The sequence below is a fragment of the Chlorocebus sabaeus genome, chromosome 19 (assembly GCF_047675955.1).
Source record: "Chlorocebus sabaeus isolate Y175 chromosome 19, mChlSab1.0.hap1, whole genome shotgun sequence".
NCBI lineage: Eukaryota > Metazoa > Chordata > Mammalia > Primates > Cercopithecidae > Chlorocebus > Chlorocebus sabaeus.
Genome location: NC_132922.1, coordinates 3,894,731 through 3,914,377, shown reverse-complemented (window position 1 = coordinate 3,914,377; position 19,647 = coordinate 3,894,731). Strand labels below are relative to the sequence as shown.

The 19,647-nt window shown below is 49.8% G+C and overlaps 1 protein-coding gene across 2 annotated transcripts in view; it reads left to right on the top strand.

The window, feature by feature from the left end:
* TBC1D22A (TBC1 domain family member 22A) overlaps positions 1-19,647 on the top strand; it is a 428,246-nt gene that overhangs the window by 138,187 nt on the left and 270,412 nt on the right. For both annotated transcript variants that reach the window (XM_007976122.3, XM_073006581.1), the window contains exon 7: positions 2,945-3,007. In XM_007976122.3, the coding sequence (XP_007974313.1) occupies positions 2,945-3,007 (63 nt within the window). The remainder of the gene's footprint in view (positions 1-2,944; positions 3,008-19,647) is intronic.

Genomic DNA, 19,647 nt, shown 5'->3' with positions numbered 1-19,647 from the left:
TGGTTTCTTAAATAGTCAGTTGACAGATGATGTACATAATGGGAAAATACTTAAAATTGATTTATGATTCACACTACACTCAGAATTTGCGTTAGAATAGCTCTTTGAGGACTTTATAGTTCTCACTCTCTTTGTAATATGTGAAAGGTCAAAATGGTAGCTCTTAATTGGCATCATTGTCTTAGCTCTCTGAAATCAGCTTCTGGGTTTCCTGATCACGGCAGGGGTGTTTCCCTCTGCAAACCCTGCTTCTAGGTGAAGGAGCTTTGCCACGTTTTCTCTCTCAGACGTGGGATAGCCACAGCTCTTTGGTAGTTGGTTTTATCTTTTTTTTTAAAAAAAAAAAAAAAAAAAAAAAAAAAGGCCAAATATACACCTTACCTCTGTTACGTAATCAAAGATTCTTTAAGTTAAATGCCTTCCTGGACAGCATCTTCCAAGACGGATGGGACACAGGGCTGCAGGAGGAAAAGTGACTTAGGAGTGAGGCTGTGGCAAAGCGGCCACCTCCATTTCCTTCCAGGCTGGAGCTGCCCATGGCCCGTCTTGCCTTCTGTCTCACACCAGGGCCCCTGGGCCTCACTGGGCCGCCACCCAGTTACTCTGGGAAACGGATTTGATACACAGATTACTTTGGATTGGCTTAAGGAAATATTAGCTTACCTGGCCTCCTTTGCCACTCCACTGGTTTTAGGAAATTGATAAATTTGGCATTATTTTGAATCTGTTTTTTAATGCATTTTAATTTCAGAAAAGATTTCAAAAGGATGACACTAGCATCTATCTGCGAGTTTTACCAAGCAGAATTCTGTTATGAGTTTTTGAAGAGAAAGTTAATTACAAACAGGTTGCATACATCTTTATTTAGTTACTGTGATAGGTAATAAAAAGATTCCAGATTATTGTGAATTCCCAGACTATTTCTACATTAATACAGATGAGACATGCATGCGGCAACGTGGTGGTTTTTCCTGTCTGCCTGATGCTTTGAGGCCTCTTGGAACTGTGCCTTCTGCGTTCTCGCCATTGCCATTTCAGGCAGAGCTGGGCCCAATGGGGGTTTGGAGACCCTGGTTTCTCCTTTACATCCACTTAGGCGTTTGACCTGTGGACTGAGCCCGACTAGTTGTCTGACCCGCAGTGGGCAGTGCTGCCCCTGCACACTGGTGGAGGGAGCAGGATGGGGGTGGTCTCAGCAGGGTCCCCACTCGCTTTCCATCCTTTCTTCATTTGATTTTTATGTGCTCACTCTTCTGCTGAAGATGTTATGTCAGAGCCACATGGAGTCAGAGTTAAATGTTCATCTGGTCTGTCTGTTCCTCCCTCAGTCAGCTCTCTTGTGGCCTTTTTCTGACTTGCCCAGTTCTGTGTATGATGGGAGGCTGGTGGCATGGAAGGAGGGATGCATAGAGCCCCACGTGCCCAGCCTTGTGGAGGACCGCCTGTCTAACGTTGGAGCCTCTCCTGACAGTGAGGATGATGGCAGGGGTTGGGTCTGGTGGGCGCTGCCTCGTCTGCTTAATAAATGCGTGACAGGTGCTCCTTTGTAAGGGGGGCTGTGCTGGCCCTGGTCATGCAGAGGTGGCTCAGACCTGGTTCATGCCCTGCAGGAGTTTACGCTGCTCATGCCAGGACAGATGTGTGTCCACACAAGTGTAACTGTATGGGAGAGCAGTTAGGCCTCCAGGACACCCTGACAAGAGACCTGGGCCCTTGTCCCTGCTGGCACCTGGACTCCTGCATGGGGCCAGCTGCAGTCCTTTGGCCCTGCCTGTCTGGATAGAGTAGTGCTGCTTCTGCCTCCTCCTTCTCGTCCTCCTCCACCTCCTGCTCTTCTTCCCCTTCCTCCTCCTCCCCTTCCTCCTCCTCCCCTTCCTCCTCCTCCCCTTCCTCCTCCTCCTGTTCTTCCTCCCCTTCCTCCTGCTCTTCCTCCCCTTCCTCCTCCTCCTCGGCAGCGCTGCTGCTGGCAGGCCTCCTTTGGCACGCATCACAGATGTGTGTGCACCTCAGCTTATTCCATTTGGGTGTTGACTCACAGTCTTACTTGATGTTCACCAGTAACCTTTTGAGATACTTGGAGCAGGCATTTTGTAGACAAGGAAAGTGAGGCCTGGCCACAGTGTGATAAGTGGCAGAGTGACGGTGTCCCAGCCTCCTGGGTGTTAGAGTCCTCTGTGGAGATGTGCAAGGATGGGGTGAAATGAAACGCAATCGTAGCATCTCCCTTGGCATTAAAGTTTGCCTGTCTTCCCTCAGCCCATTGGCGCCATTGTCCTGGATAAACGGGAGCGTGGGCTGGTGTGAGATGTTCACGTGGGATGCTGGGAGCCAGCCTGTGATGCCAGCCCAAGCTCACAACACTCTCGTTTGGTTGCTTCTTGAAGCCACAAGTGTCCCCCTCTGCAGTGTTGGGGACTTTATTATGACTCTCATGTCAGATGGTGGCCAAGCAGGAACCAGCCGACACTAACAGAGGCTTTCAAATGCTTCCTTTGAAAAATGTTCTCGATTCCCCCAGGACTTCATAAAGTGGAGAAAAATGTGGCCTCTGTCCAAGAAGAAGCTGTCACAGCCGAAAACGTGTGAACTATTGATGTACTTGAATTGCTCTCTGTGTCAGAGGCTGAAAATCGATGTTTACTAATTGCTGTGGCTGATGTACTAAGCGGCCGAGGCCTGCTCTGTTCCTCATCACGCCGCAATGGCTGCTGGATGGGGTCAGTGTTAAGCAAGCCTGTTGCCTAGGACTGGGCAAGCTGTTCGGAGAGAATATTGGTGCCTCCTTCAGGGGAGACGGCGGTAACACAGAGAACAAGAATCCTCAAGGAGAGAGCAGGGTAGAGGCAGGGGAAGGACTTCCCTCAGTGTTGCGGTTTTAATCATAATGCTTGTAATGATGTTTGTTGTCACGTAACATAAATGTCTGTTTCTCCTGCTTCTCCAGATCCACATAGACATCCCTCGCATGAGCCCTGAAGCGTTGATTCTGCAGCCCAAGGTGACGGAGGTAAGACGCTCTTGCCGTGGGGCAGTTCCCCTTCTTGGGAGTGGCTGATGCCGCCTGTGCTAACCAGACAGTGGGTGCAGCTGGAGGTGGTTCACCCAGAAGCAAGGTTGCTGTGGCGAACTGCCGGTGCATCTGGCCCTTGTGGACACAGTTGCTGACAGGAATCTTATTTGTTCTTTCAATGTTTTTACTGTATAATATTGACACACAGCAAACAATGTATATAATACACACATGTGTGGATGTGTGCACTCATGATCCACCACCATATTGAGGAACCAGAACCCCCCAGTGCTGCCCAGCGACACACATGGCCATGACCTCAGGCCTGACCCAGAGCACTGAGGCTGCTTATGTATCCCCCACCCCCTGCAGCCCCCTTCCTGGATGACGCTTTCTTGCCTTTTATGTTTTCGATTCTTTGTGACTTTCATTCATGGGACATTAGGAACACAATGTGTTCATTTAATTTGGGTCTTTTGGAGCTGCATCACTCTTTGTGTAGTCTGGTCTCTGCCTCTTGTTTTTTTCCTCTATTTATTTAGAGACAGAGGCTTGCTCTGTCTCGCAGGCTGGAGTGCTGTGGTGTGATCTCAGCTCACTGCAACCTCCACCTCCTGGGTTCAGGTGATTCTTTTGCCTCAGCCTCCCTGGGCTGGGATTACAGGCACCCACCACCATACCCGACTAATTTTTGTATTTTCTGTAGAGATGGGGATTTGCTGTGTTGGCCATGCTGGTCTCGGAACTCCTGATCTCAAGTACTCTGCCCTCCTTGGCCTCCTAAAATGCTGGGATTATAGGTGTGAGCGACGGCGCCCGACCTCTCATTGTTTTCTAAGATTCAGCGAATCTGTTGTATCTAGTTGTATAATGGTTTGTTATTTAAATATTCCACACTGTCCTTCGCCTTCTTCCTGTTGGACATTTGAGTTGTTTCTGATGTTTTGCTGTTAGGAAGGGTGTTATCTGGAGCCTTCACATACGTTTATGCAGGTGCCCACAGGCAAGATTTCTCTAAGGCGTTTACAAAGCAGTACAATGATTGCATCACTGGGTGTGGTGTGTGCCTGTTGTACCTTCAAGATAATGTCCACACACTTCCCAGACGGCCTCTACCAATGCATCTCCCCTCTGCAGCGTGTGAGCGTTCCCTCCGTGCGCTGCACTTCCTTGCCAGTTCTTCATGCTGCGGACTTCTTGTTTTTGTTGCTCTGGTGGATATTCCTACTGGAGTCCTCACGTTCGTTTCTCTGGTTACTCTTGGAGTTAAGCATCTCTGTATATTTACGGATGTCTTCTGTCTTCCCCCTTCTGTAAAATGTTCCTGCCTTTTGCCCATTTTTCTTTTGGTTTGTTGATTCACTCTTTCATGAGTTGTTGATCTTTACATGGTAAGAATTCTGATTCTTTGTCAGTTTGTATGTTGCAAAGATCTTCTGCCCCCTGCAGCTTTTCTCTTCCTTTTTTCCTGGTGGATCTTGATGATCAGAAGTTGTTAGCTTTAGTGTGGTTGAACTTCACAGTCTCTTTTGGTGAGCACTGGTTCGCGCTTTATCTGAGGAACCTTTTTCTACACATGAAGGTGTCTGCCCAGATTTTCATCCAAAAGTTTTGCTTTTCATGCCTCCGTGTTCAGTTCATCTGCAGTTGATGGCTGTGTGATGGGAGGTAGGAATCTGTTTAATTTCCTCCTGGGACAGCGGCAGGCCCCATACTGTTGTTGGGTCTAGCTCGTCTCCCGCATTTGAGATGTCACTCCTGTTTTCTGTCACTGCCACATTCATATAGATCTGTGTTGTGTGTTTTTTGTTTTTGGTCCCAGTATTTAGGGAGTCTTCCCTTCATATTGCACCTTGCAAGTAATTTAACTTCATGAAGTCCTCCTACCTGGTGGGGGCGCACACTGCCCAGTAGTTTCCTTTTCACCATGGATGGCCAGTGCCACCCCTTGCTCTTCCACACACATCTCAGAGTCAGTTTGCCAAGGTCTTTCACTTGGTTTTTGTTTTTCAGGTCTGTTTGGTTTATGTCTGGAATTGCATGGAATCTTTCTGTTGCATGGAAAGTTAGGGGTCAGAAAAGACAATTTTCAGTTTGGGAGAATGGATAGCTTTATGAAATTAAATATTTATTTTCGTGAACGTGCTTGTTCCTCTTTTAAAAGTCATTTTTAATGCTTTTCAGTGAAGCTTTTGAATTTTCCCCATGAAGGGCCTTGTACATGTGTTACCTACCAATGGAGGGTGTCCAGGTTCTTGATGCTTTGAATAAAGAATTGGACAAAATGCACAAACAAAGCAAGGAAAGAATGAAGCAACAAAAGCAGAGAGTTACTGAAAATGAAAACACACTCCCCAGTAAGTAGTGGACCTGAGCAAGCAGCTCAAGGGCCTGGTAGCTGAATTTTCTGGGGTTTAAATACCCTCTAGAGGTTTCCCATTGGTTACTTGGTGTACACCCTATGTAAATGAAGTAGTGGCCCACGATCAGTCTGATTGGTTGCAGAAAGCGACCAATGAGAGGCTGAAGTGAAGTTATAAAACACCCTATGCAAACATCTGATTGGTTGCAGAAAGTGACGAATCGGAGGCTGAAGTCACAAAGTTACACTTCTATGCAGATGAAGACTTGGCCTGGGACCAATCAGAGGTACTTTCAGTATTTCATCTGCCACGCAGAAAAAGGGTGGATTGTGAAGGGAGTAGCCTCTGGTCCTTTTGTTACCTGGGCATGGAAAGTTTTTTTTTTTTTTTTTTTTTTTTAAATTCTAGGAAGCTAGTGTGAATTGGCCTTAGGTTACCTGCCTCCAGACCCTATTCTCCTGCCTCACATGTTTTATTAGATTTATTCTTAGTTATCACATTTTTTCTTGTTATAGTAAATGTTATCTCTTTAAAGCTGAATTTTTTTATTGTTTGAAATATTTTGTTTTGCATGTTGATTGCTTCAGTAAATGCACTTTTAAACTTTGACATTTCTTGTCTGTGCAGTAAATCTTAAAAAAAAAAACAACTCAGGATTGTTAAAGCAAAAGTACTTATAGATTGTAGAATACAAAAAGAGAAAATTAGTATCCAGCAGAAGGAGTCATTATGAGACGCTTCTCTTTGATTGTCCTTTTTAGTAATTGTGCTTATCATACCTGGAAAATGAAATAATTTATTATAGCCTCCTTTTTACTTATGATTTTAAAAATGGGAAATAGAGCCTGCCACAGGATCTTTGGTTTATTCTTATTTATTTTTTCCTACCACTTGCCACATTCTTTGTACTGCTGACCTCTCAGGCCCCTTGGTCTCAGAGTGTGGACCGTGAGTCACTGCTAGTGGTAGCAATTGGCAATTGGTCCTCTTGTCTCTGACCCCTGTGGGCCTCGAGCTGTTGGTTTGGAAAGCTTCCCCTGTCAATTGAGAAAAAATGATGAGACAACTCTCCATCATTTTAGGAGGTTTGTTTGCCAAAGTTAAGGAAGCACGCCTGGGATTCAGGTCTGTGTTTTCTCTGACGATGATTTTCAGGGCTCCAAATTTGAAGGGGACAGGGCCGGATATTGAGAAGTGCACAATTTTCATGTAGGAGGGAGATAGAGAAAAACAGTCATTCATGCCTTTGTCTGGCTCAGTGAATCTGCATTTTTTTTTTTTTTTTAAACGTAAAATGACATAGACAAATGGAGCGGAGGGAAGATGCAGGGAGTCTGCGTGCTACCTAAGATAACCTAGACACAATGGGGCCGGGGAACAATCAGATATGCATTTGTGTCTGGTGGGCCGGCGGAGACTGCGCCTGTAAACATGAGCTGTCCATTTACACTGCCGTGCTGAAATGTTTGCAGAAGCACCTTAAAAGGTCTTACAGCTCACTAGGAATTTCCTTGTGGGCAAAATAGTGGGGAGGTGTGTAGCTTCATCGTGTAGCCTTCTTATTTTGGAACCAAAAGGGGAAGGCAGGTTTGCATCGCCCAGTTCCCAGCTTGACTTTTCCCTTTGGCTCAATGAGTTTGAGATTTCAAGATTCAGTTTCCTTTCACGCCCTCTGCAGTGGGTCTTGCTCGGCTCCCACGTGCTCCCCCTGGGGGATGCTGATCCTCTCCAGGTCCCAGCTCAGCAAGGCTTGGCAGAGTGGATCAACTTGGAGGGTAGATGAGCTTCTGGGAGAGCCAGGCTCCTGCAGGCTGGCAGAGTGTGAAGAGGGGGTAACCTGAGCACAGCCTTGTGTGTGTGGGGAAACTGAATGATAAGCAAGGGGCTTTAGGAAAGTATTGAAATGTTTGTCTTGGCCGGGCGTGGTGACTCACGCCTGTAATCCCAGCACTTTGAGAGGCCAAGGCAAGCAGATCACCTGAGGTCAGGAGTTCAAGACCAGCCTGGCTAACATGGCGAAACCTTGTCTTTATGAAAAATTAAAAAATTAGCCAGGCGTGGTGGGGTGTACCTGTAGTCCCAGCTACTTGGGAGGCTGAGGCAAGAGAATTGCTGGAACCCAGGAGGTGGAGGCTGCAGTGAGCCGAGGTGGTGCCACTGCAGTCCAGCCTGGGTGACAGAGCAGTACTTTGTCTCAAAAAAAAAGTTTATCTTGTGTTGGCCAGTAGAAAACATTGAGTTATGGTTTCTGGCATTGTAGAGGTTAGATCTGAATACATCTGCAGTGATGGCAAATCCCTAATTATGGTGCTTTCACAGGACAGAACTCGATTACTGTCTCCAGTACGAGGTCGTTGTCAGCAAATTGTTTGTTCCTCTGTGTGCTTGTCTTTGACCTCGTGGTCCAGGGCGGCTGGCCTAGCACTCACTCTTCATCACGTTTGCCTTCCACTGGCAGGGCTCATAGGCATGGGTAGAGAAGGCCGTACCCCCACTTTAAACGTGTGTCCCAGCAGCTGCTCGTAGCACTTCGGCTTGTTTCTTACTGGCTGTGACTTAGCCTGTCATCCGACGTGACACGGTTGTGTGCTTAGCTGTATGGATCAGGGAAAATGTAACTTTGGTTTTTTTGGTTGTGTGCTCCCCTAAAGTTTGGGCTTCTAGTAGGAAGAAGGATTTATTCCGTAAGCATCCCTCCAGCCCCCTGCATCTATGGAAACATTGACTTATCCGTTCCACAGGTGATGGTCGGGTCCACGTTGATCAGTTGCTACTTTCCTTCTCTTCCTCCTTTTCTCCTTCCCTTTCTCTTTCTCTCCCTCTGGTCAGCTTTATCGAGGTCTAATAAAATCCACCTATTTTAGGTTTATAATTGGATGTTTTGACAGCTGTGAGTTTCTTTTTTTTCTTTGTTTGCTTGTTTCTTTTTTTTTTTTGAGACGGAGTCTCGCTCTGTCGCCCAGGTTGGAGTGCAGTGGCGCGATCTCGGCTCACTGCAAGCTCCGCCCCCCGGGTTCACGCCATTCTCCTGCCTCAGCCTCCCGAGTAACTGGGACTACAGGCGCCGCCACCTCGCCCGGCTAGTTTTTTTTTTTTGTATTTTTTAGTAGAGACGGGGTTTCACTGTGTTAGCCAGGATGGTCTCGATCTCCTGACCTCGTGATCCACCCGTCTCGGCCTCCCAAAGTGCTGGGATTACAGGCTTGCGCCACCGTGCCCGGCCTGTTTCTTTGTTTTGAGACGGAGCCTTGCTCTGTTGCCTAGGCTGCTGGAGTGCAGTGGCGCGATCTCCGCTTACTGCAACCTCCGCCTCCTGGGTTTAAGCAATTCTCCTGCCTCAGCCTCCCGAGTAGCTGGAATTACAGGCATCCACCACCATGTCCAGCTAATTTTTGTATTTTCAGTAGAGACGAGGTTTCACCATCTTGGTCAGGCCGGTCTTGAACTCCTGATCTCGAGATCCACCCGCCTCGGCCTCCCAAAGTGCTGGGGTTACAGGTGTGAGTAACCGCGCCTGGCTTGACAGCTGTGTTTGTAGGTGTGTACCAACCCCCTAATATGTGATACAGAACATTTCCGTCACTCCGCGAGGTTCCCTGTCCCTTTGTGTCAGTCTCCTCTCCCCACCGTTGCCCTTGACAACTGCTGATCTTCTTTCTGTCAATAGAGTTCTGCTTTTTTGTAGAATTTCATATAAATAGAATCGTGCAAACTGTAGACTTCAGTCTGTGCCTTCTTTTACTTGGCATCGTGTTTTTGAGGTTCGTGCCTGCTGTTGCAAGTATCAGTAGTTCATTGCCTTTTCCTGCTGAGTAGTGTTCCCGGATGGCCACACCACAGTGTGTGTGTCTGTGCACCAGTTGACGGACACTGGAGTTCTTTCTAATTTTTGCCCATTACAAACTCAATTTTCTCTAAACCTTCATGTACTCATCCTAGTGGCGAAAGCAAACATCCTGGTCGCACTGCCGATTTTAAAGGGAAGTCTTGTAACACTTTAAACACTGACTTGTGGTTTTAATCTTTACTGTGTTAAGGAGGGTGCCTTGCTCTTATTTTTAAAATCATGAATGGTTGGCCGGGTGCGGTGGCTCACGCCTGTAATCCCAGCACTTTGGGAGGCTGAGGCGGGCGGATCACGAGGTCAGGAGATCGAGACCATCCTGGCTAACACGGTGAAACCCCGTCTTTAGTAAAAATGCAAAAAATTAGCCAGGCGAGGTGGCGGGCGCCTGTAGTCCCAGCTACTCCGGAGGCTGAGGCAGGAGAATGGCGTGAACCCGGGAGGCGGAGCTTGCAGTGAGCCAAGATCGCGCCACTGCACTCCAGCCTGGGCAACACAGCGAGACTCCGTCTCAAAAAAAAAAAAAAAAAAAAATCATGAATGGTTGTGGAGGTTTATCAAATCCTTTTTCCTCCCATCATCTGAGAGATGTTTTTGCTTCTTTGATCTCTTAACCTAGTGAATTTTATTAGATTTTCTTGTATTGAGCCAACTGTATATCCCTGAAATAAATCCAAATTGGTCACGATGGATTTTTAAAAGTGCATTTCAGAAGTTTGTTGGCATCTCACGTGCCAGGCCACACTGCAGGATTAAGTTTGCTAACGTGTGATGTGCCACGCTGCCAGACGTGGAAGCCAGGTTTCTCTTTAATTTGGAGAGTGCTTTCTGACTATTGTACTGATTCTTCAGTTCTGCTCTGATGTGGAGTCTTCTCAGCTGTGTTGTTTTCTCTGGTAATAGTGACCCTGTGATGTTTGGTGTGAAAGTATTGTTTATTTTCAGTACTTAGTTCTTTGGACGTAATGAAACCCCTGTGTTTTGCTAACCTATCAAGATACCTGACGTGGGCACAAAACGTGGTCTGTAAATTAACATATTTGAATGAGGCGAATGTTGAGTGATTCACACACCAAATGTAGCATTACTGCTTGTCGTGAGAGTTCTACCCATTAATTAGGTTGTAAACATATAGTCAGTAGTTTTGGTATACTCAGTGTGGATTTTATGTGATATATGGTTGTCTTTTAACCCATATTCTAGATTTCTACAGTTTGATTTTGGTTTCATTCATCAAGTGTTATAATTCATACGGGGAGAATGTTCCTTGAATCATGTTGCAGAAACTTGAGTTGTAAATAATTTCTTCTTTCCGAGGTTACGATGCTTCTGGATTTTGAGGGCTGTACATCCCACAGGTCTTCTCAGGAGAATTCTCTGTTTTGCTCCTCTCCCAGAAATTATCTCCGTGGCACTTTATATACTTTGATGTCACACTGCTGATACATATAGTAGAATTATGGTATTTTAAAATTTCTCAAATCAGATTGTTTATAAGTAAACATGAGTACAGCAACATTTTCAATTTCAATATAGTTCCTTTTTAGTTACGCAGAGTCTCTCAGCTCCCTTGTGTGCATTGAACTGCTGGTGTTCCGGGCCTACTTTGGAGTCATGCAGGGTGTTTGTTAGGTGGATACGGTAAAGACTGAGGTCCTTGGTAGGGGACCTCAAGCCACTCTGGGGAGCCTTCTGTGGGAGAGTGCTGTTGAGGTTTTTAGGAAGAACCTTTTCCTTCTGAATTAGCACGTGTGTTCTGGCGTTCAGGTTTCTGAAGTTTGGCAAGCAAACTGGGAATGCCTCTAGTTTTTAAATTTCTTCAGCCCTGGTGGTAACCAGTAGTAGCAACCATTTTTATTATTGTTGAGTATTAACTGATTTGCAGAAAAGATACTTTGGGAAGAGTTTAAAGTTTGTACTACTTTTGATGAATTCCCACTCTGTAACAAAGACGTGAACATCAAGAATATTACTAGAACTTCAGTAGCTAATGATATCCAGTGAGTACTTCTTGTTTGAACCATTTCAGATTATTCTGTGTTGTCCTTAAACACAGCCACATCCTTAAGTCGTCCTTCCTTTACTGCCCATTTGCTAGATAATATCACCGCTTAAGCGACAGCTCACTCATTGCAATGCAAGTTGCTGTCCTGGTACAGAGCCCCACTGTGTCCACTAGACCAGCCCTTCCACTAAGCTGACTGGTCGCCTCCACTCAGAGTGCACTGAGCTGACTGGTCGCCTCCACTCAGAGTCCACTGAGCTGACTGTTCGCCTCCACTCACAGTCCACTGAGCTGACTGGTCGCCTCCACTCAGAGTGCACTGAGCTGACTGGTCGCCTCCACTCAGAGTCCACTGAGCTGACTGGTCGCCTCCACTCACAGTCCACTGAGCTGACTGTTCGCCTCCACTCACAGTCCACTGAGCTGACTGTTCGCCTCCACTCAGAGTCCACTGAGCTGACTGGTCGCCTCCACTCAGAGTCCACTGAGCTGACTGTTCGCCTCCACTCACAGTCCACTGAGCTGACTGTTCGCCTCCACTCAGAGTCCACTGAGCTGACTGGTCGCCTCCACTCAGTGCACTGAGCTGACTGGTCGCCTCCACTCAGAGTGCACTGAGCTGACTGGTCGCCTCCACTCAGTGCACTGAGCTGACTGTTCACCTCCACAGAGTCCCGTCACTTAGAGCCCCGTTCAAGTGGGCACATTGTTTTCACCTTTCCTGTGATAACTGCAAGTAACACACCTGGATTTTTGACACACAAAGGTGTAAGGTTGTGATTCCCGAAGAACAGCAGCAGACAGGCATCCGGTGGGCACGGGGGTGACGTGAAGACTCAGATGTCTCTGTCCTCAGCAGCGCACAGTTGAAGTGAGGGATGAAGACAGATGTGCATGAAACCCAGAGAGATCATGTACAGTTGTCAGTGAAACCACAGTTTGCATCCTGCCGACTCCATTCCAGGGTGGCTGAAAGAATTGGAGAGGACAGCCCGAGGAGGGGCAGCGTATGGGACACTCGACTCTGGAGGGTCATACTGAATTGCTGGGGCTGCCTCACTTCCTTGCTCTGTGATTTCTTCTATTTCCTGGCCCGGTTGGGCCGCGGACCCATCCCTGGTGCACCTGGTGTCTCTGTGGATCTCTTTCTGCAGGGGACTCTGCAACCCAGCCTCATGCCCTGCAGGGTGCACAGACCACAGCCTGGTGAGGGCCAGGGGCCAGGGGCCAAGGTGAAGCTCAGTGGCCCAGCCACCCCAGGCTGCAGGCTCCCCTTCGAGAACCCACAGCAGAGCAAGGTAGCAGAGCAAGGTTCAGCCTGCAGGGGTGGCTGTACTCGGGGAAGCTGTGGACCAGGCCCTCTCCCTGCATCGAGCCAGCCTGTGTGCTCTCCCCACCCTGATGGCTGCTCCGGCTGGCTAGGACTCTTCTCTGAGATTCTTGACTCTGTACCTCTGGCTTTTGCCGCTTGAATTTGGGGACTTGTCGGCTCTTCCTGTTTCGCTTTAGTGGACTTCCACCCTAGCTCTTGCCTCTGGTCACTGCTCTGAGTGTGAGTCTAGAGGGGTCAGCCAGGTCCTGAGGGAGCTGTGAGGAATCGGGCCCTGTCCGGGGGCGTGGGGAGTCTGAGAGGCCCCCTCAGTGTTCTGCAGCTGCCAGGTCTTCCTGTGCCTGCCCCAGCAGGGTAAGAAGCAGCACACAGGAGCGCGTTTCCGTTTGGCTGGGCCGCTGCTGTGAGACGGCCCCAGTGGAGCAGGGAGGAAAGGAATTTCCTTGAGAGATTCTTACCTGACTTCTTTTCTGGCTGAGACTGTCTAAGGCAGCAGTGGAGGCACTGGGTAGTGGTTGTGATTGAGGGGTGGCAGGAACTCCCAGCAAACCGGGAAAAGCATCAGTTGCTCAGAGCTTGCCCGACTGCTGCTGAGGGCCCTGCTGCCCATGGACGCACCTTCAAGGGAGGTGGCATGCTTAACTTTTACCCAAACCCTTTTAAGTGTCCACCTGTAGACTTTGCAAATGCTTATTTGGCGACTGGGCGCGGTGGCTCATGCCTGTAATCCAGCACTTTGGGAGGCCGAGATGGGCGGATCACGAGGTCAGGAGATCAAGACCATCCTGGCTAACAAGGTGAAACCCCGTCTCTACTAAAAATACAAAAAAAAAAAAAAAAATAGCTGGGCATAGTGGCAGGTGCCTGTAGTCCCAGCTACTTGGGAGGCTGAGGCAGGAGAATGGCCTGAACCTAGGAGGCAGAGCTTGCAGTGAGCTGAGATCGTGCCACTGCACTCCAGCCTGGGTGACTGAGCAAGACTCCGTCTCAAAAAAAAAAAAGAAGAAAAAGAAAATGCTTATTTGGAAAAAATGATATGAAATCTGTCATATATATGTATGTATGTGTGTGTATATATATACATATCTAAATTTAAAAAGTATATATATGTCTATATTTACCAGTCTGAGAGCAAAAGCTTGGAACTGACTCAATGCAGTTTTTTTGGGGGAAAAAAAGGTACGATTATTTGATGCAGGGCTTCAAAGTCCCACAGCATGTGTCCCTTGGTGTTGGGGATGGGACCTCTTTTTCTTACAACAGGCTTTCAGTGATGTCTGCTATGTGGCCAGCTCATTGTGGTGAAAATCACGCGGCAAGATAATTTCAGGGTAACCCTTGGCAGTACCTTCCGAATGCGCTCTCAGCTGTGAGCGCCTCCTGGCTTGCCTGCTGGTGACTAGGATGAGAATTTTTATTTTTTTATTTTTATTTTATTTTATTTTTTTGAGACGGATTTTCACTCTTGTTGCCCAGGCTGGAGTGCAATGGCGTGATCTCGGCTCACAGCAACCTCCGCCTCCCGGGTTCAAGCCATTCTCCTGCCTCAGCCTCCGGAGTAGCTGGGATTACAGGCAGCACCACCACACCTGGCTAATTTTGTATTTTTAGTAGAGACGGGGTTTCTCCATGTGGGTCAGGCTGGTCTCGAACTCCTGACCTCAGGTGATCTGCCCACCTTGGCCTCCCAAAGTGCTGGGATTACAGGCGTGAGCCACCATGTCCGGCCGAGAAAATGTTTTAAAGCCTCTGCGGCTTACGGAGGGGGACGGTGGCGACCCTGAGGTGCCACGGCACAAATCAGGTGATTTGGGAAGGAGTTTTTAAAATGATACTAAATTACCTCGGGATTAGAACTAGTTTTTGCCATTTCAAAACACTGGCATAGCTCGTATGAAGTGCTTTAAGACAAAAGATAAAAGGAATGAGTCGGTGAGAACAACAGCAGCTGCAAGGAAAGGGAAGCCCGGGCCTGGAGAAGGCCTCTGTCCTTTCTGATGGAGGCAGTCATCCTGTCAGGTGGCCTCACAGCTTGCCAGCATGAAGAGGAGCTCGGGATCTGTGACTGTCGCCTCTGCTCAGAGTCTTTCGTGAGCAAGTTGGTAAAGCAGCGGATTGATTTGGGTCCGTGCAGGGTGTCCTGAGTAGCCACCCCCTGGGCCGGCATTCGTAGCTTCCAGCCCTGCAGCCGGCCCCCGGAAGGAGGGCACTGGGTGGGCGCCGGAAGAGGAGCCTACAGTTGGCTGGCAGGTGGGGGACAGGCAGGGTCTCTGGGGACTGAGCTGAGTGGGGGTCTCAAGGCGGACACTCGAGGGCCAGAGGTCCTAGAAATTGGGGCTAAGGGAGCCTCTGGGGCATGGCCAGGGATGTCCTGAACCTGGGGGCCGAGCTTCCCCCTGCCTTGCTGGTTTCCCGCAGGTTGTTCCGCAGCCTGTGGGCAGGCAGGAATCAGACCATCCTTCTGGGGTCCTGACTTTCCAGTGTCCCAGGCATTCTCTGTTTATGGAAACTTGTTTCCATTGTTGTGGGTGGTGGGGATTTTCCTCTTCAGAGTCTAGACAAGGCTGATCTGTGGTAGCATTTTAAGAGATCGGTTTCTGTCTGCTGCATTGGTGGGATGGCTGCTGCTTTTGCACTTTTCTGGTGGGTTGGTGGGAGGTCCTGCTGCTGGGGTAAGTTGAACTAGGATGATTTGCAGGCAGGTAAGGCTCACATTAGCCTTTCAGCCACGTGCGGGGCGCCTGGGACCTGCGACCTGTGACCCGCGACCTGCGTTTGGCTTAGTGGAGGATGGAGCCATCTTAGTTCTTGGTGTGCCCCCAGCACAGCAGTGATGGGAGGAAGGGCAGCTGCAGGAAATTCAAGCAAGTAATTTACCTTTTCTTCCCTGCTGCTACCCAAAGAAATGCGAATCATATATGTTTTCTTACTTTCTAAATTAATAGCTATCGTTGGAGGGAGCTAAGCAGCCAGCAGGTGAGTTTAGATCCGTAGTTACACGAAGAGCAAGGAGAGCCTGCCCAGAATAAATGTTGGGGAGGGCTGCATGGCTCTGCACGGTTTGTGGCAGTGATGTAATTGGCGAGGCTGGTGCGCGTTTAGGATAGGTGAGCTGCCTGGGTGCCGCTGTCTACAGTGGGGACAGTGGGCCTGGACACAGCTTGCAGGCAGCACATCCCTGAGCAGGAAACATGCTCAGGCCTTCCCTTAGTAGCAGGGACTTGGCACTGATGGCAGATGCAGGAGCACGCATCGTGGATTTCATCTGGCAGGGCCTCTCCATCCCAGATGCTTGGCTTATTGGAAATAGGAAGGCTTTTCAGGGAGAAAAGAAACAGCTCTCCACCTACGAGCAAGTCACTAAGGAAAGGCTGCTCACTCCGTTTCTCAGCCCCATGTAGTTCCCAGATAGACGCTGAGCTGTTTCACTGGCCCGTGGCTGTGTGTGTGTGTGCTCTAGGTGCATGTGTGTGTTCTTTTTGTGTATGTGCGCATGTGCCTCTGTGTGCGTACACGGGCTCTTTCCTCCCTGTGTATATGTGCGCATGAGCTTTTCATGTGTGTGTGCTCTCTGCATGTGCGTATGAGCTTTTCTCTGTGGGTGTGGATCGATGCACTTACACTCTTCTGTGTGTGTGTACACGGGATTTTCTCTGCGCTCTTCTTCGTGTGTGTGTGTGCTTTTCTCTGTGTGCATGTGCTCTTCTCCACGTGTGTGTGCTCTTTGTGTGCGTGCTCTTCACATGTGTGTGCTCTTCACGTGTGTGCGCTCTTCATGTGTTTGTGCTTTTCACGTTTGTGCTCTTCACATGTGTGTGTGCTCTTCACGTGTGCGTGCTCTTCATGTGTGTGTGTGCTCTTCTCTGTGTGTGTATGCTCTTCACATGTGTGTGCTCTTCACGTGTGTGTGTGCTCTTCTGTGTGTGTATGCTCTTCACATGTGTGTGCTCTTCACGTGTGTGCGCTCTTCACGTGTGCGTGCTCTTCGTGTGTGTGTGTGTTCTTCTCAGTGTGTGTGTGCTCTTCACGTCTGTGTGCGTGTGTTCTTCTCCGTATGTGCACACATTCTCTTTTCTCTGCATAGAAGGCTCCTCTCTTCCTCCCTCCTCAGCTTTCACCCCCCTCTCTTCCTGTCACCTCTCTGCAGTCTCCCTTCACCAAGTGCTCCTATCTTCCCTGTCCCTTTCGATGGAGTTACTTCTGCCCCTTCCTCTCTGTGCTTTTTTCCACTCAGACAGTGGGGGCCCAGAGGTCCTGACTGGTTGATGTTTGAAGTGCCAGGCTGCAGCGTTGCCTGGTAGAGGAAACAGATGGGAGAGGCTGATTACAAACCCAGGCAGGCACCATGGCATTCATTATCTGTCCCCACAGACCCCCAGAATGAGCCCAGGCCCTGCCAATGGCACAAAACCTGGAGAAGGGAGGAAGGGAAGGGCTCACATGCAGGGCACCAGGGAGCAGCTGCACCGTCCGTGCCTGCACCGTCCGCACCTCCATTCAGCCACAAAGAGCTTCCCAGTCCTCCTCTGTGCTGGCCGTGCAGGACTGAGGGTGCCGCAGTAAAGTGTGTGGAGGAAACGCTTCCCAGGGACCCATCTGGAACTGGGCGAGAGCCACAGGCCAGAGCCGGGCTGGCGCGGTGGAGGAGCTGCTGCTTTGGGTGGGGAGGTGGTAGAGGAGCTTGTCTCTGAGGAGATGCATGTGAACTAAGACCTTGGGTGGAACATCGTGGGAGCCGTGGGAAGTTTGGGAGGTGGGGATTCCAGGTGGAAAGAGCAGCAGTGCAAAGGCTCCGAGACAGCTGCCGAGTGGCTGGGCCTGATGAGAGAGCACCCAGTGCCAGTTTGGAGGCCACAGAGCAGGGAGTGGCTAGGCACACACCTGAAGCCGTGCTCAGGAGTGCGTGGTCTCATCAGGGTCTTGGGAAGCCACTGGGGACAGACAGTGTGACCTGACATTTTCAGCAGCAATCTCTGCTGCTCAGCAGGATGCGGAGCGTGGGGGTGTTAGCAGGAAGACCAGCCAGGAGACTGTCACTGTGGACCAGGCACAAGGTGATGGTGGTCGGGCTTGTGGCAGTGAACTGGGGGGAAGGGGTTGGATGCCACACCCGTCTGGGGTTTGCTATAGTGGTGATGGCCTCTGGGGTCCGCAGGTCTCCCTGGGATTGTCTGAGGGGCGGGCCTCAGGAGCAATGGCCTAAAAGCACGTGCCTTTAGTGGCACAGCCAGGCTTTGTGTGCAGTGTCAGACACTGCCACAGGACACCCGCTTTTCACTGTTTTAGCCTGCTTGCTGCGTTAAAGGTCATTTTTGTTCAATGCTTGAGCTGGCTGTCCTTTATTTACATGTTAGTGGGATGACAGTGGACATCAAGCAGAGTTCAATCTGAAGAATTTGGACTGACTGATAGCTTTCTTCAGTCAATAAGAAATCGGAATTCTCCATTTTTCCTCCAAGTAGTACACGCGTGCTCTTTTAAAGGGCATTACTACCCAGGCTGGTGCAGAGCGTCCTGGAGTCTGGGTGGGCGGAGGCCCTCTGCCCTGACTTGGACGAGGGGAAGAAGGTAATTGCTGGGTCGTTGGGTTGCCTGTGAAAGGGCACTCACGTGGCAAGTGCTTCAGCACTGTTTGTTTGCTAACTGAAGGCTTCGCCACCTCCTGTGCCTGTTTGGTGCCACTGATTTGCCCCGTGGTGCATTCCGTGTCTGTCCCGAGGCTGTGCTCAGGCAGAACTCGGTCTATCTCAGGCACAGCTCAGAGACGCGGCCTCATGGAGCCTTCTGCCGTGGAACCGAGTCAGGGGCTCCGGCTTGCTCAGATCTCTGTCCCTGCAGCAGCCTGTTGCATGTTCCGCACAGCCCAGGAACTTGTTGTGCCGAGAGGATTTGGGCTTCCCTTGGCGTCCTCCCTGGGTGAAGCCGGGTATGTCCTATTTGCCAAATTGGTTTTCTCCGGCACTGAGGCTGCTAAGGGAAGTACTGCATTCATGCGTGTGAGTAGGTTCAGGCTTGAGAGTGTGCGTGCGTGCGTGCATGTGTGAGACAAGCCCTCTGAAAGTGAGGGGCCTTGTTAAATGGTGGGAGTGCTCCACTGCCTAAAGTCTTCCTGTACACACACAGTCACACGTGCCTGCTCTCTCTCTCTCTGTCTGTCTGTCTCTGTCTCTCTCTCTCGTTCTGCAGTGTGACTGCCCCCTGCTCTGGGCGGTGCCTGCCTTGACTCCCTCTGTCCAGGGTGTGTGCTCCTGGGGCGCTGCCCTGCCTGTTCCCTGGGCTGTAGAGGACACCGTGTGGTGACAGGGACGGGTCCGGTGGCTGCTGGCTGCCGTGGCCCCCTGGATGCGTGTGGAGGGATATCAGTGGCCTCAGGCACCCTGGACCTTTTTGGTGAGGAGGAGCTGGGCAGAGTTTCTCCATTTCTTCATGACCATGTGGTCAGCTTCCATGGAGTCACCGCCTCTGTCATTCCTTTTTCCTTCTGTTGCTGCTGCTGCTGTTGTTGTGTGGCCCCTTCCCCTCCACCTCCTGCTCCTGACCCTTTTGGGGGCTCAGAGGCCCCTCAGAGGCTTGCTGGTGAACAGACCCAAGGGCTGTTGAGCTGGACCTGTGCCCCGTGCCTGCCTTCGTGGGCCTAGCCTCCCTGTCTTCTAGTCACACGCCGTCCCCTGGGCTTCTTCCTTCATGCCTCAGTGGCCGGGCAGGGATGGGCTGCGCGTTGGTGACTCGTGGTGCAGCACTGTTGGCCGAGGAGCCCTTCCTGTTGCCGTCCCGCTTCTGCATCTCCCTCTGGGGCCACCGAGGGGCTGCCCCCACACGGCTCCTCTGGCCACTACTTGCAGCTCGGTTAAATAGCATTCACATCATTTGCGAAGCTGTGGTACGTGAGAAATTCTTAAATGGCACTATGTTGTTGAGTGGGTTTGGTCTCTGATGTTAAATATTCAATTCTCTCTAGAAAGTTGTGGACTGGAAATGAAAAGCATGTATGAATATATATGCGCAAATGTATTACTCATTCCACCGGCGTCTCTCAGGTGCCTGCTGTGTTAGGCAGTTGCTCGGTTACTTGTCTGAACAGCCGTGTGGACTGCA